This window comes from Lingula anatina, chromosome 4 (genome assembly GCF_051362555.1).
Source record: "Lingula anatina isolate TDL-2025a chromosome 4, LinAna3.0, whole genome shotgun sequence".
Classification (NCBI taxonomy): Eukaryota; Metazoa; Brachiopoda; class Lingulata; order Lingulida; family Lingulidae; genus Lingula; species Lingula anatina.
In genome coordinates, this window is record NC_141770.1 from 675,001 (window position 1) to 692,157 (window position 17,157).

Sequence of the window (17,157 nt, forward strand, 5' to 3'; positions counted from 1 at the left end):
TTGGCCCCCTATACAAAAATGAAGTAAATTTACCATGTAAACGCCTTGAATTACATTTTTATACATTTTTAATTTATTGAATTGATTTTTGAGAGTCTTTGATGAATAAATAGTTCAAATGAGGCAGATTTATTGAGGTTTCCGTACGTCACGTTGTAGGGGGGTCTATGTGTTGCAAGAACCAAAATATCTATCAATAGAATTTGTTTTGTTTTAATAAAGAATAAATTAATAATGGTATACAGCAGGTTTTTAATGAATGAAAACGAATAATAAATCTTCGTTTTAAAAGAAAGTAACAAATTCAGTTTTAAACCATCGATCGAGTTTGTTTTAACAATGGTCTCTAGCTCTGCTGCGCGCAAAGGTTTGTGGGTAATATGAGGGTCCAACTTGCCCCGTGTGCCAACGTGCCCGTGTGTGGCCAATTTTTTTACCTCGTAGTTACTTTTTCATAATTTGACGGGGGGCCAACTTACCCCGGGGTCCAACTAGCCCCGGTCTCCCCTACCATATTGAAGAAATCTTTCACAGACAACTATAACAAAAGTGGTTTTAATTCTATTTTGCGAGCTGCTGGCAGATTACAGATTATTTATTCTCGTAAAATATTTACAAGATACAAGCACAGAAAAATATAGAAAAATAATAAAACAAAAAAATTAATAAGCAAATAGCCTAGCTATATATGTTTATGCCAGAGATCGAGTCTAAAATTTAAATGTTGACTAAAATTAATGACATTAATGAATTTGCCTAAATTTAAAAGTAAAACCCTCTTGATGTGAAAAGTTGTTCCTATTTAATTAAGTTAGATACTAATGAAAATATTTTGGTAGAAATTTGTCTCTTACAGCAGGCAGACTCACAGACGGGCTGCAGAGTCAAGAAAAGTTTGTGCGACTGCGGTACCGCCAGCTGCTGCCACCTATCGAGCAAACCTGAACATGTGCTTCACAACAAGAACACAGAGGAGAAAATGACTGCAGAGATTTTACCGTCTGAATCGCTGTTAAGTGTGTATAACTTCTCGGGAAGACTAAAGGAGACTGATGTTAACTTCCACGTCCTAAAGTTACACGACAGTTTCATGTTATGGATCGGAACAGAACCAGCGAAAATGGATGATTTGTCCATGGCAATGCCAACAAGATTCGTAAGTGGATAGTTAAATTGGTGTTTACATTGTCATTTTCTGTTTGGGAGGGGTTATGTTGAAAGGGCGTTAAGTAATACTTAACGTATTTTGTGGGAGATACCGTCTAGAACATAACATTTTGCAAGCATCTACAATAAAGAGGGGTATAGCCGAAGGGAAATAATTAATTGGATTATTTTCATGATAAATGTTCACGTTTCCTTGCTGGCGTTCTTCATTTTTCCCCTGTTTTTCTGATCTATTCAAAACCTATATAAGACCAATAACGCTAATTGCATTGAGAATAAATCAGAATAATTGAGCAAAGCACGCGTATATGAGTCTGCACTTGTAAACTGAATTAAAATTTACCAAACACCACATTTCTTCTGTTTCAGGATTCGATGCCTTTAGGAACTCAAGTCTTGGGAGAGTCCACAGATCTGACTTCCACAAGTCTGGCTCAAAAACTGGGTAGGTTCTACCGTTTAAGTAGACTCCACTCTCCAACCACTTAGTTATAAATTATAATATTTAATTATATTAATATGCTAGCATATCCAGGCCCATAGCCACGGGCAGTTGGGGGGGGGGGGGGGGGGGGGGGGGGGGGAGGGGGGTTTAAAAGAACCTCCCTTTTTGCCAGGAATAGGTCCCCTCTGGGTAAAATTTAATCATGGTACACTAAGATTTTATGGTAAAAGGTCCACTTTTCAGGAAAAGAACCCCCCTTTTAAAATTGCTGGCTACAGGCCTGATATTAGTCTTTTTTTTTTTTGTAGGTGACGTAACCATTTATCCCCCCTTCCCCCTTCATCCGACAGTAAATAATTAATAATGATAGTGGTAGTAGTAACAGTAGAGGCATCACATTAGACTAAATACTATCACATATTCAGTGAACATGTGAAAATAGTGTCTAATGTTTCTATTGAAATTTCAGCCAAAAAGACAGGGAAGCAAGTATTTGTCAGTTTCAACATGGCAGCTGACAGTGAGCTGGTGTTAAGAGTCGAGGAGAGAGTAATGGAGGAGATGATGATGAACCCTGACAAGTTTTGATACCACATCAGAAAGAGGGAAAACAAGACGCTGTGGGAATGGATCAGAACCAGTCACCTTAGGGGTCACTGTGATCAGGAGAGTTACCATCAAAATGGAAGTCTGTGGATTAATGTGACTGTAGACAGTGCAGTTCTGAACCAGGACCTAGACTTTTAGTACAGGTACCACTACACTAGGAGCCTGTACAATGTTATTTGACAGAGTCCAAGCTCGTGCAACACTATATCCTAAAGGTATGCAGAAGTGGCAAAATCTTACACCCCATTCCCATAGATTAGATCAACCTACTTTAGATCGACCTAACTCCCTGGGGGTTCACGCTAAATAGCTGTCAGCCGGGCGGACACGAAAGTTAATTACCTCCTTCCAGCTTGTAGTAGGCGGGACGGAAACTTAAGGCGGATTATCTGACAGTAATCTAGTGAGACTCCCCGCGGTGATAGATCGATCTTAAGTTGTGGGAATAGACCCTTCGAGGTATTGCCGTCATGCAAACTGCCACAGGGAAGGATTGAGACAGTCCAGATTTATAATTGCCCATCTGAACTTTTTATCCAGCTTGGAGCTGAACCTTTTAAAACTTTTTATAAATTATAAAAAAGTGTCTGGTTTACTGTCAATCAACTAGTTATGAAGTCTACTGCTGGTTTGTGAATGAAGGACTGGATTTTAGGATTCTGGTTGAATCAGGAGTCAAAATGAAGTATTATCAAAAAAGTTTTGATAATTTACGGTCCTCTTAATTTGACCCGACTTTGCTTCGATTGCCTTCACATAAGGTTCTATACTACTTTTTTATGAACTATGAATCATGAGGGTTGAATTGTACTTGATGATGAGAATTTATTTTGAGATTATATATATTAAATACCTTTTTAACTGGATGAATTTTGTTGTTAGTTAAATTTAGTACAGTTTGTATTTAGAGAAAAAAAAAACACAAAACTCCAAAGACATTGGATAGAATACAGAATTTTCGTTGTCCAAAGTCAAAATCGTATTTTGGTCTCTTTAATGCAGAACATTACACAGTTTATCAATTCAACAGTTTTATTGTCTCACTTCTCTTGAGTGTAAATAGCAAATAATCTACATATCAACACGTGTGCACTGTTCTCTAGTCAGACATCTCCACAATACTAAGTTCCTCATCATATTTGTAGAATGATCCGTCATAGCCATTGTAGTAATCACACCAAGATGCATCTCACATTTACAATGTTACAACTTGTCCTAGTATAAAACTGTTTATACAGTATCCTGATATTTTTTAAGAGAATTCAAATATTTCCTAAAATTACCCAAAAAGCTAAGCAAAATATGTCTCCAGTGTCTTGTATTATTTTTTTCTCTTGTAACAAGGCATCCAATGGGTCCCTTGCAGCTTGTGCCACTTTCTCTCTGCCTTTTCTTCTATCTGTAGTGTACAGAATCTTAGACCATTCTCCAAATTTGACCTGGTATTTGTGCCCTCAATGTACAAAGTGTCCAATCACAAAGAATCTTCCAGTTTGGCAGTCTTTTGGTTAAAATATATTTCACTATTCATTCTCTGAAAAAGAAGAGAACAAATGTTAAAGTTTCATACCAATTTGTACACAGAGTTAGTAGCAGTTGTGGTTATCAGCTGTAAATAATGTTGTTGGGGTTTTGATGGAAGATGACAGGAAGTTACTGATAGTAGTCTTTCCTGAAGCAAGGAGAATCCCTTGACCTAGTAAATAGAAGGCAAATTAATACCGCTTTCTGAAGTTGTTATGTATAACATACAAGCTTTGGCTAAGCTTTTACAGTAAGCATGGTGGTAAATCTGAAACAGTATAAACCACCCCCTAGGTTAGACAACCATATTGAACTGATTAAGCCTGTCAGGTGTTCTATTTTTTAAGTACTTTATTTTATAAAACCAAGCTTCAGGTGGATATTAAAAGGTTTACAGACTGACTGACATGGTCAACTAGAGCTTTTGTGGTCTGTAAACCAATAAGTGTTGAGTTGGTTCTAAACTTAATGTGACTCATATCCTTTATAAAGTGTTTTCAGGATGAAAATTTACACAATGATATCAAATACTAATGTAAAGGGAGAGAGCTCTTCCATCAAGTTATTCCACTGTCATGTTGATAGTATCAATGGAGCATAGAGAAATTACTCTCTTCCAAAATCAAAACAGAGTACTGGTATTTAATGCACTTAATCACCAAAAATAATAGTGTGAAAAACATGAGAAAAAAACCTACAAAGTAATTTGACTTTGACAACCACAAAATCAACATCAGAATTTATATTCATTAAACAAATCAAAGAAATTTTCAATACTTTTCATTGATAATTAAAAAAAAAAAATGAAATTCACTTGTACACATTCATTTACATGCACTAAGAAATAACTGTCTTCATGCACTGGTGCTAAAAACAAAAGTTATCTATATTCCAATGTTATAATTACTTCATGACTGAAGGATTAGTTAAAACAATTTCATATAAAGCTCAGGCATAAGAAAGCAGATTAACATATTATGCAATATTACACATATCTAAGTGTAAAACCCTAGAAAAATGATAAAATAAGGCTTTTTATAAACAGAAAAGTATAGTCAAATGTATGAACTATGCTGACAATAAAACTTAACAGATTTAACTGAAAATAACATTGAAAGGCACATCATATAGTAAACAAATAAACATTCCAAACTGAAAGGAATGCATCAAATACGTTTCTCAATTTCTACAAGATTTTACAAACATTTCAGACACATGTGCACAGTTGCCATGCTCAATCTTCACGTAATTCTTCTCAAATATAATCCTTCAAAAACTTCTCATGAGCTGCACAATGTAAAATCTTTATATCAAGTAATGATTTTAATGTTGCAGCTTGGCATCTGAAAAGGTGCACAATACAGGGTACAACCTCCTATGTTGTCTTATTGAGCAAAACCTTATTAGTCTAGAATCAGTGCTTTCAGGGGAATAGGGAGACGACTCAGTATATTTTTCTCTGTTGAAGTGTACAAGCAATTTTGGTGTGCTATACAATAACACACAAGGAAGTTGAGCCCTGTACTGTATCACGTTGACATAAACTGTTCTTGTTATGCCTTCCACCTGCTAGATTAAGCACAGCGACCAATATCTCTAACACAGCCATTCAAGGTAATTTTTCTATCACCCACTGGTTTAAGATAATCAGTGACACACTGGTTTTATCAACCAATATCTCTCACACATCTAATTTAAGGTAATTTTCCTATGAACTCCTGCTCTTAAACTATCAGTCACAGTGACACACTGGCGTCAGCAAACACTGACATGCAACTGACATGTCGCTGACATGCAAAGAACTGTCATAGGCTCACAAGAAAAGCATGGCATAATACACAATAAATTACCAGGTACCTATCCAATGTCTGGGTGTGTACTGCAAATTACTCTCCATTAGCTACAAGAAAATTGTATTAAAATATAAATTACAAGGAAAACAAAACAAAATCTTAAGGTGCAATTACATTTAAGTTGTTTTGACTTTTCTCTATGCAACCCTGGTCTGCTGACACAGATATTAACTGAAAGCCCTGTTTTCCTTTGCTCTACCCTGAGGATGTTGAATACTCATTCTACTGAATTACAAGAGCCCATGGATTGTGCAGCCCCAAAAAGGGTTGAGCCAACTTGGTTGAAAACACGCCTTTAAATGACAGTCAACAAGTAAAAGAGCTGTAATTAAGAGACAGGGAAAATTTTACAAGCAATGCTGAGATATTCTACTCCCACTACAGGTTTTGGAATTGATTTAATAACTGGCCAGTTACTGCTACAGTTGTCAAGACTGAAAATAACTGATTAATCTGAAAATATGAAATTTAAAAGAATTATTCTTTTTTAAAAATATAAAAAATAACAGATGTTTAATCAAGAAACAAACATTAACTGCAGATTTACAATCTTTACCTTAAGACAATAAGCAGCTAAAATATCAACATCTTTTTAACCTTCAGAGTATGACAGAAAAAATGATGTAAAACAACAGCTCTTGATAGTGAAAAAAGTGTAAATTAAAACTTTCAATGGTATTTTCCCCATTTTTTTGTCCATTACTTGATTACACTTGTCTACCAAACAGTCACAGCTGTGGAACACTCAGGAGTTTTCTAGTAGCCCTTTCCAAACCCCAATACTTACTAACAGCCTTTCCGTCCTTCCATTTGATATGACGTATAGATTTCTCATCTCTTTTTATTGCCTCAACTCTGAGTTCTGGTTTAAGGCAGGCCCTAATTACTCTGGCACAGACTTGGGAATACTGAACATAGCTGTAACATATGACAGGAGAACTGGTTAAAATGTATATCTTGACAATATGACTGTGAAGCAGAGTTAGACATTGTGTCTGGGAAGCTATGAAAATTCATGATTTTACTTTATTAATGGGCATAAAACCAGATGCTTTTCATGCATCTTGCAAAAATGCGTCACAAGATTAGTGACCCCCAAGTTTATGCAAACGCTTTTCACCAGTAATGTAAGACAAAGGCTGAGAGATAAAATGACTCTTTTCATGGTTATCTTTAATTTGACCGATATACTTAAACAAAACGAAGCAACATAAAAAGCAAAGAAAACATTTTCTATCATCTCCTCTGATAAATGCAGTGGTGCACCGGTTGCAAATTATTATGAAAATATCTTTGTGACAACGCAATGACTGTTCACTTTTCTGTACTCAAACTGTGAACCATGTGAAGCGTGCTAGAAAAACATTATTTCACGACTTACTTCAGTCCTACATCACGCCAAAAAGGCATTTTGAAGATATTTGCTAACACTAGGCAAGCACACACAACCAATATGTCTGCTTTTAGTAATATCCCAGCGTTCCACATTTCTTAAAATTAGTTTATTTAAGAGAATTCCACAGAAACTCCTCTTTTGTAACTTATAAACTTATACATAACGCGTAAGGAGTGAATATTGTGTAGAAAGCCATTAAAATGTGTGCAATTTTGACAATTTTGCGAATCACAGCAACTTAACCTTGACCTTTCTAATTAGGTCAACTGGAGAGGCACTGATCAGCTGAAGAGGTCTTATCGTGCAAGTGTCAATGTCCATTTCTCCACTTACTGTTTACGCTTAATCGGTTTTAGCTTTGATATTAAAGTGTATGTCTCAGACCAATATTATAATTGTAATGCTATAATATTTGAGAGTTGTTTATAGTAATATAACGATTTTTACTGCACTGTCACTAGAACTTAAAAGTTAAATATGGCAACTCGGACAATGCTTGTTGCTCAGATATTTGATTGTGATAACTGTTATGGATAAGCTTTTTACAAGAAATTTACTTTATCCATATTAATCACTTTTGTTGTAGCATAAACTGAGCTCTCATGAATGCCTGAACAAATATTTCTGATCTGAGTAAATTGAGAAATACATGCACATGCAAAGTTTATTTATAAATACTTACACATTTACATTGTACATGTATTCTAAGACTTGAAAAATACCAGGAATGGAAAAGCCAAAAGATGATACCACAGAAACTACTGCTCCAATGATAAGATCTTCTCAGCTGACACGCTCATCACACATTTCACGGTCTTCAAACATTTCACGCTCCACTGCGGGGTCACTGACGCCATCTTGGCGGTCAAGCAGCGTCCAGAAACTAGAGACTGCTGCAGCCACAATAACTTTTACTACGGGAGATGACGATGATGATGATGACAGTGAAGAGTCTGATTCAGAATTAGAGGAAAGTTTTAAGAAGGAAAGGGACATCTCTGGTGTATCTAGTCAACCCATGGTCTTGACAAGACAACAATGTGATGAAAGTTCACCAAAAAGTGACAAGAAAAATCATGGGAGTTCATTTACTGCAGATGTAGACCAGTGTTCTCAGGCATTGCCTAGGAGTGCAGGAGCAATTACAGGGAGTGCAGAGGCAATTGTGTCAGGTTCTCAAGAGGAGCAGCCAATTCTGCAAAGAAAGGAACAAGATGCAAATGAAGATGGTGCTAACACTGATAATCACAGAAGAAAGACTGTGGAAGGTCTTGATACTGACAGCCATATAGATCAAATGAAAACTGATTCCTCACAGCCTGCTGAACAAAATAATTCCACAATAGCTGACAATGCTTGTAAACACGTTCCACAGCCACAAGATAAAGTACCAAGAGATGAAGGCAGTGGTCAGTTTGTGGCTCAAGTGACTGTTGACCAGGGTCCAGCTTGTCAGGAGGAGTATGCTCCAAGTCCAGGGACGTGTGACACTGGTGCTACAAGTGACACTTTGACATCTGACATGAGTGACCCCAGTCATGTGACAGGTGTTGAAAGATGTGGGACATTACTTGAACCAACACTGATGCATTCCACTGAAAATAGTCATAAATCCATTGAACAAAGTGAAAGATACCAAGGTGCTTTATCTGAACATGAAAAAGATATTCAGACCAATAATTCCACCAGGATACTTGAAAGTGATATTAATCGGCCACACAATAAAAACATCACAGAAAAAAGTGAGGTATTTATTGAAAATAAAAGTGTTAACTTTGATGAGCAGTGGGGGTCAGGTTTGGATGCTTGTCTCCCCTCACCATCTCATAGGGACAGTGCTTTCACTGCCATTGGGGAAGACCCAGAAACCACAGCCCCAAAACAAAGAACTGACTCGACCTACCTTGAAGATGGTCTTTTGGAATCTGGTTTACCATCTTCACGCCCCCAAATTTCTGGTCAAGATCATGTCATGCAGGCACAAAATTTCACGGAGAACTCAGTTACACCAAGTTCACGGCTTCCTGGCTCTTCCTCCCAGGAGCAAGGACAATCAGGACAAGAGACAAGTGTCAGAGAGAGGCCCATTGACGGAGAGGAGAATGATGACAAAGTAAATAAAAACATGAGGCCGGAGCGGTTCAACCCCTTTGACAGAGACATTGTGGTGGATGAGGACCATTTTGACAATGAGGAAGAGGAGATTGAAAGGAGATACGCTTCTTATGAAAGAGGTTTTTATCACCATATTGATTTGATTTCTTGCTGTCAAATCCCTTTTATTTTCTACTGACTCATAAAACAGGTTGTATTCATGGCTTATGAAAAGACATGAGGAGCCTTCAGATAAACCTATTATACTAGCTGGATTGATCCAACTCTGCAGGAGATTCTCCCTAAGTGAAATCAGTGTAATCAGCTTAAATGTCTGACACGCCTCCTCCAGTTACTAGGGGGTCATTTACTAATTCACTAGCTACTGAAGCAGGCATGGCAGACAATTAAGCTGAAGGCGAGAATCCCCTGCAGAGTTGGAACGATCCAGCTGGTATGTTGTTTGAATCTGAACGCAGTCATATATCCTTAGTAGATAATTAAATATGCATTAATTCATTGTTTATGTTAATTGAAAATGATATAATATTGATATTTTAAGCTGTAGTTTTGTGGGGAAAAAGTAAAAGGATGTCAAGCAAACAGATGTATTTCATTGTAAGAGTGAAGTCACTGCCAGATAGGTCAAATTATTCATCTTGAAAAATGTGCTATTTCCTTACAGTATCATATTTATTATAACTTATAATCCCTTTACATCTAGAAAGATTTTCATTGCATTTTTTTTTACCCCAAATGTATGTATATGCTTACCATTACAATGCGAGTTAGCTTCTTCAGCAGAAGGACATCAGGTGGAGGGTCACCTGTTTGATAGAGACCAAGGTGACCAAGGGCTTTGACCTAATATCTAAACAGATATTTTAAGTCCATGCATTGATTCACATGATATTGAGTGTAAAACTCAATGTCTAATAATGTCCATGATCTTACATTTGTAACATTCACTCCCTGTGTCACTGTTTTTACAGAGAGAGTGAACTCCAGTTTTACGTCTGCTGGTTCTGGTCGTCAGTCTCAGGAAGACAGCGAAGATGACATCACATTTGCTGAGTTAGGTCTAGCAGAAGACCATTTCTCCCAGCCAGAGGTAAGATAGCAAGATAGATCATGGATGAAGAGAGGAATGCCTATAGGGGTGGGGTGGGGTGGGGGGACAGATGTGGAGGGGGGAGGGACAGAGGACCACTTGAAAGGTCGCTTCACATTGACTTTATATACTAGTTAGTGTATCCTGATTTTTATGTACCCCAAATGATCGATTATTTTTATAATAATTCATTTTTTTAATGTTCAAATTCTTTTAATTTTTTTAAAGATAAAAGCATTTATCAAAAGGTTTGGATGCAAGCAACATAAATTAACCATAATTGATGGCAAGGTTGTAGTTTTGATGAATAACATGATGAACCGTAGGAGTTTGAAAAAATGAATTAATATTTCTCTCTGTCTGTTTGTAAATTGTTAATGTCACTTTCTCCAGGGTCACTTTGGCCTGTCTACCCTGGAGGAGTTGGAGCTGACCATAGAACAGGTCAAAGATATGGTGATGAAGGCGTCCAGTGTGGAGAAGAAAAAGAACCTGGTGAAGAAGTTGGTGCAGCTTAGGCTAAAACTCAGTGAGGCTCAGGTGAACTTTAATGTTACACATATTTTTATTTGAAGTTTTTCTTTCCAAAAAAAAAAAAAAAAATATATATATATATATATATATATATATATATATATATGTATATGTTACCTAAGAGGATAATTGAAAACATTTTGATGAGTTTCATATTTGCCTTTAAGACAATGAATTATTGAATTATGACAGCTCTGAATTGGAAGTGCAAACACTGTCATCTCAAGCTATGAAACCACTCCCTTAAATTTACACACTCATGCACGCACGCACGCACGCACGCACACACACATACACACATTTGAGATTTAGTTTTCTGTACATCTCCATCTCATTTTGACCATTCCCACCCCACATATCCCAGGACACACCTGACATCCAGCCAGACGTGAAGACAGTGCTTGGCCATACCTTCAAACATAAAACCCAGACCAGTTCTAAGACCAACTACTGTGAGAGGTGTAACCGTGTTATCTGGGGGCTGATGCAGGCCAGATACAAGTGTACAGGTAAGTGTAAGAACTGTAGTTAGATTAATCAAAGATTTGTCTCTGATGACAATTTTGTTAAAGTGTACTACATGCCCATTTAAGTGAGGCTTTATTCGTCTGTATCCCCATGTGTCTGAAAGTTCCTTTCAGTTATTAAAAGCAGGTGGTGCTGTTAATATGAACTAATATTGATGTTCTCTCTAGGTTGTGGCTACCATTGTCATGAATGGTGTATTAATATGAACTAATATTGATGTTCTCTCTAGGTTGTGACTACCAGTGTCATGAATGGTGTATTAATATGAACTAATATTGATGTTCTCTCTAGGTTGTGGCTACCAGTGTTATGAACAGTGTATTAATATAAACTAATATTGATGTTATCTCTAGGTTGTGACTACCAGTGTCATGAATGGTGTATTAATATGAACTAATATTGATGTTCTCTCTAGGTTGTGGCTACCAGTGTCATGAGCGCTGTATTAATCTCATCCTCAGACAGTGTGCAAAACAAAAGGTGAAGTATTGACTACTGTGAGTTCATGAAATAAGCTAGTACATGCACACGTTTACCAAATTAATTTATGTTTGAATTTTGAAGATAGATTTAAAACATTAAGGCAAAGTGTTTATGAAGGAAGACCATTATACTGTGGATTACCTGAAGTTGAGCACTATATTCCTGATTATTTATTTATTTATTTACTTTTAAAATTGAATAAGAATTGAATTGAATTAATGCAGAAATGTCTCCATAACTCAATTCATTATTTCATTATTTGCCCAGGTTTCTGATAACCCCGTGTATCAGTTGAATATCTGCCCTGAGAGAGGACTGTCAGCTCAGGGCTATAGGTGTGCTGAATGCAGGGTGCAGATTGCATACACTAACAGTAAGTTATGTACAGTCTTTGGCTTAGAACTCTCTCACATTTCGTAAGGCTCAGGATGTTACTTAAGTTATAGTACATAAAAACTGACAACAGTCCCGGCTAGATTTGCTTTCTGAAGAGCAGATTCAAGCTTTAAAAGGAAGGGAAGTTTTGTCTTTAAAAAAACTTTCATAAACGGCAGATAGTAAATGGGAATGCTCACCCAACACATTTCAAGTCCACACTGTCACAACTAACACATTTCAACTCCACACTGTCACATTGCAGACTGTGCTGTGACACAATTCTGTTGACTGTATACCTGCAGCAGTATATGTTCTGTTCCAGAAGGCCCTCGTGGACAGAGTGAGCCCAGGAAGTGTGACTACTCGGGTTTATTTTATTGCGCTCTATGTCACTGGAACGACAGTGTTGTTATTCCAGCCAGAGTTCTGCACAACTGGGACTTTGAACCCAGAAAGGTAGGCTTGACTTCCAGAACAACACAGTCTTGACATATAGAGCTAATTGCATTAGTTTCTTTTGTTTGATTCAGATGATTTTAATTAGATGAACTCCCCCTTCTCCCTTCTCTGTCTCCCCTACCACTCTCTTTTTCTTCAAAAATGGAAAGAAGAAAAGAAAAAGAATATTTTCCCAAATCTCTCTCTCCCTGTCTCTCTTCTGCCAAAAAGAAAGAAAAGAAGCCAAAGTAAATACCAGTGACGCTAATGTAGAGAGGGATGATGATAATATTAATACTTGATCATTGTTGCTGGGTTTCTAGTAGCAAAACTATTAAAACTTAAATATAACTTGTTATTTCACCTTGGTACTTTTAAGTTATGAGAATATTTACAAATTGGCTACAAGTTTTACAATTTTTGTCAGGTGTGTCGCTCCTCCAAGCAGTATCTGCGGTTGATGTTACAGAGAGCCGTGCTGCGTATTCAGGACATCAACCCCATGTTGTTTAGTTTTGTGGAAGAACTAAATGAGGTCAAGGTAGATATAGAAGTTAAGATGTCAACTCCATAAAACATAAATAATGAAATTTGATGATTGGGGGTTTGATAGGTGGAAAATGTTCAGACTTAAAATTCATTTGTAAATTACATGTAAATTTGCAATCAATTTAAAGCAATTCAATGTAAAACAAGGCAAAGATGCTACGACGTAGAGTTGACATTAAGTGATGAAAGTTTGATGTGTTCATGTAGTTACCATGGTTATTTTCTAGCAATTTACAGTAAAATGAAGTTACTTATACTTTCAGAAATTACGTGAGGAAATCCTCATCATGAAGAAGTACTTTCTTGTCTGTGAAGATGCACTGAAAAGTAGACTACTACTACAGGTAAATGAGAACTTTTATCAATAACACATTGTCATAGCTAGTTTTTATGTACAGACACTGAAAAGTAGACTACTACTACAGGTTAATGAGAACTTTCATCAATAACACATTTAAATTCATAGCTAGTTTTTTTTAATTCTGCATTTAGAATCAAACTAACTTAATAGACTATCAACTAACAGTGAGCTGTATATATTTGTACAATCACAATAGCTGCACCTGACATGTGCAGTATTCAAATAACAAGTGTGTAATATTATTGTTGAATTGCACCCCTTTATTTAGTAAAAAATCAACATACATATACATGCACACACATGCACATGTACACACACGCATGCATGTTAACACACACACATAAACATACATGCATGTCCACATTTAAACACACACACACACACACACATCCAAGACACACACACACACACACACACACTAAATAGTCTCATATTTTCTATATCCAGCTCCAAGAGCGTCAGCACTTTGTGGAGAGTTCAGACATGTACTCCCTGCAGGACCTGGTGGATATAGCAGAGGACAAACTGCTGCCACAACTGGCTAAGATACACACCAGCTTTGCACAACACATCAAGGTGGACTGTCAGGTGGGTGTGGGGGGGGGTGTGAGTCTGGGTGCATATAGCATGTGTGTGTGTGTCTGTATCTGTGTGTGTGTGTGTGTGTACATGTGTGTGTATGTCCATTTGTATGTGTGTGTGTGTGTGTGTCTGTATGTGTGTATGTGCATGCATCTGTGGATATGTGTGCCATGTTTATGGGTGTGTGTGTCTTTGATGTTTGTGTATGAATTGTGTGCCCTTTGTGTGTGAGTGTGTGTGTGTGCATAAGAGAGAGAGAGAAAGAGAAAAAGAAAATATTTGTAATTTGTGAACATGAAATGACTTGGTTGGTATTACATTCACTGCTTAACATATCTTCTGTGGCACAGCCATAACTGAAAACTTGAATTTATTCTAGCGTTGCAAGGTGAAGGGGTTCATTTGTGAGATATGTAAGGAGGACGAGGTGCTGTTTCCATTTGATAACATCGCCACAGTCTGTGCTAACTGCTCAACAGTACTACACAGGTGAGTGCGTCTAACTCTGACTGCTCAACATACTTTATCATATAATATATTGTATAACAAGTTTTCATATCACTATGTTAATTTACTAGTGCTATATGATATGATAAAATATAGCTCAACATACTTTATCATATAATATATCCTAAAACAAATCTTCAAAAAAGTAACTGTTACAATACTATGAAGTAAAGAAAATGAGTTTTGAATGGATAAAACTTTTCATGAAGCTGTTGTTAAAGAGTGAGATGTAATGCATGTAAGTGCATCTGATATAAATTGCATTAAGTTGTATTATTTTACATTTAAATATTTGAAAATAGTTTTTGTACAGATCCATATTTGATTTCCTCTCAAATTAGGCAGTGATATCAGTTAATAACTTTTCTACAGTTTGGTTTGTATTGTTCTTTCACAGGCATTGCCTCCAGAGAAAAAACAATCAGTGTCCGAAATGTTTGCGCCTCTCAAGAAGAGCTGTGGACTCAGTCCAGTTAGACCAGTCTATGTGATGGTGTTTGTGGACTCAGTCCAGTTAGACCAGTTTATGTGATGGTGTTTGTGGACTCAGTCCAGTTAGACCAGTCTATGTGATGGTGTTTGTGGACTCAGTCCAGTTAGACCAGTCTATGTGATGGTGTTTGTGGACTCAGTCCAGTTAGACCAGTCTATGTGATGGTGTTTGTGGACTCAGTCCAGTTAGACCAGTCTATGTGATGGTGTTTGTGGACTCAGTCCAGTTAGACCAGTCTATGTGATGGTGTTTGTGGACTCAGTCCAGTTAGACCAGTCTATGTGATGGTGTTTGTGGACTCAGTCCAGTTAGACCAGTCTATGTGATGGTGTTTGTGGACTCAGTCCAGTTAGACCAGTCTATGTGATGGTGTTTGTGGACTCAGTCCAGTTAGACCAGTCTATGTGATGGTGTTTGTGGACTCAGTCCAGTTAGACCAGTCTATGTGATGGTGTTTGTGGACTCAGTCCAGTTAGACCAGTCTATGTGATGGTGTTTGTGGACTCAGTCCAGTTAGACCAGTCTATGTGATGGTGTTTGTGGACTCAGTCCAGTTAGACCAGTCTATGTGATGGTGTTTGTGGACTCAGTCCAGTTAGACCAGTCTATGTGATGGTGTTTGTGGACTCAGTCCAGTTAGACCAGTCTATGTGATGGTGTTTGTGGACTCAGTCCAGTTAGACCAGTCTATGTGATGGTGTCACACCACATGATGGATGATCTAGCATACAAATATCTGTGATTATTGACTCAATGTTGAGATGAGATTTTAATGTGAACAGGAGCAGACAGTGATTTAATGACATGTGCAAGTTGAAGTTTTTCCTAAAATATACTAATTGTTAGATTACTGTAGTGATAATGGTGTGGTTATTGATATTCCGTGGCAGGCACACCAATTCCATGTTCTTTGTTAAACAGCTTCAGTTTTTCAATGTTCACTTTGTTATTTGGTGCAATACTGCTGTCAGACGTTTGTGATAAGCAAGCTTAGGTACAGTAAGTTAAAACTTACAAAAATATAACAATAATTGGAGTAAATTTATGCTTATAGCAAAACATTACATATGAAAAAATGTGTGTTTAAAATTTGTCACAAATTTGCATTACATTAACCCCTTGCTGAAGATGATGTAATTTCAGTGATGCTGGTATGTTCCAATATCTGCTTCATGTAGTCAACATTGTTGTAAGAATTTGTGAAGTGTGCATGTTGCTGTTTCTGAAGTCTTCTCCAGTACCAGACAGATGATTTTTGTCTGAATATGAAATGTTTTATGAATATGTAATATTATTATGCTGGGGTACTTATAATTGTACAATATTTTTAATGGTGCTTTGCTGCTTTAATGCCATTTTATTTATCTTGCAACTTCTTAATATCATCATCATCATCATCGTCACTGTTTTAACTTTGTGGATTATACTGATAACTAAGGCTAGAATGTGTTCTTTTTATTATATTATCAAGTTTTAAGTAGTATTTGTAATTAATGTGTAATATTTTTTTTTATAATTGCTGATTATATTTACTTATTGTTTGCCAGATATGTTTTATCCCTGTCATTGAAATGTTGGTAGTCCTTCCTCGAAAACCAAAAGAAGACCCAGTTTACGCCAGATGTTTTAATGTGTGATATTTTGGTTTATCACCTCATAGAGCAATGAAGACACGTGAGCTAAACTTATGAAGTTGTCAAAATTTTATGCATTGAAATCAATGAAAATTGTAAGAATGTGAAAAAAATTGGACAGATAGAAAAAATATATCCTTACAGCTGATGTAAGTGTTTTAATCAAAATAGCATGTTTGTGTTTATCTTTTTAATTGTTTAATTTATTCATCTATTTATTTTTGTTCTATTTAACATGTGTCTTCCATAATTTGGCTAATACACCAAACACCTAGTGCTGTATGGTTTGTTTTCATCCTGTTCATTTGCTAATCATTATCATTTGTCCAGGATCCATTGAAGATTTACTGGGTTGCAATCGTGTTTACTATGTTGAATAATTTTAACAAACATATTATTATTTTATTTTACATTATGTTTAATTCTAAATCTTGAGAATAAATTATTGCTAATTTTAGCGATGTGATTGTT

At 36.5% G+C, this 17,157-nt stretch overlaps 3 protein-coding genes across 9 annotated transcripts; 2 read left to right on the forward strand and 1 right to left on the reverse strand.

Annotated features, from left to right (window-relative positions):
* Positions 1–921: 921 nt before the first annotated feature.
* Positions 922–3,087, forward strand: LOC106172861 (proteasome assembly chaperone 4). The gene is made up of 3 exons (XM_013553777.3): positions 922–1,156; positions 1,537–1,612; positions 2,082–3,087. Exons 1-3 carry the CDS (start codon positions 980–982, stop codon positions 2,198–2,200), a joined length of 372 nt encoding a protein of 123 aa, XP_013409231.1. The 5' UTR covers positions 922–979; the 3' UTR covers positions 2,201–3,087.
* Positions 3,088–3,235: 148 nt separating this feature from the next.
* Positions 3,236–7,156, reverse strand: LOC106172951 (ATP synthase subunit epsilon-like protein, mitochondrial). 3 transcript variants are annotated; one of them, XM_087010302.1, is made up of 4 exons: positions 6,980–7,156; positions 6,386–6,516; positions 5,603–5,645; positions 3,236–3,755 (listed from the first exon to the last, which is right to left on the reverse strand). In XM_087010302.1, exons 1-3 carry the CDS (start codon positions 7,084–7,086, stop codon positions 5,632–5,634), a joined length of 252 nt encoding a protein of 83 aa, XP_086866428.1. In that variant the 5' UTR covers positions 7,087–7,156; the 3' UTR covers positions 3,236–3,755; positions 5,603–5,631. The 3 variants fall into 3 exon arrangements, with proteins under 3 accessions (XP_086866428.1, XP_086866429.1, XP_013409357.1); XM_087010303.1 differs by having other exon boundaries at positions 5,596–5,645; XM_013553903.2 differs by lacking the exon at positions 5,603–5,645.
* A 75-nt stretch (positions 7,157–7,231) lies between these two features.
* On the forward strand, positions 7,232–17,143 carry LOC106172933 (uncharacterized). Of its 5 annotated transcripts, none has more exons than XM_013553873.2 (13): positions 7,232–7,365; positions 7,704–9,228; positions 10,081–10,199; positions 10,593–10,739; positions 11,098–11,242; positions 11,677–11,741; positions 12,012–12,117; positions 12,445–12,578; positions 12,988–13,101; positions 13,373–13,453; positions 13,918–14,058; positions 14,432–14,541; positions 14,957–17,143. In XM_013553873.2, exons 2-13 carry the CDS (start codon positions 7,722–7,724, stop codon positions 15,048–15,050), a joined length of 2,763 nt encoding a protein of 920 aa, XP_013409327.1. In that variant the 5' UTR covers positions 7,232–7,365; positions 7,704–7,721; the 3' UTR covers positions 15,051–17,143. The 5 variants fall into 5 exon arrangements, with proteins under 5 accessions (XP_013409327.1, XP_013409346.1, XP_086866418.1 ...); XM_013553892.2 differs by having other exon boundaries at positions 7,242–7,287; XM_087010292.1 differs by having other exon boundaries at positions 7,248–7,295.
* The last annotated feature ends 14 nt before the right edge of the window (positions 17,144–17,157 follow it).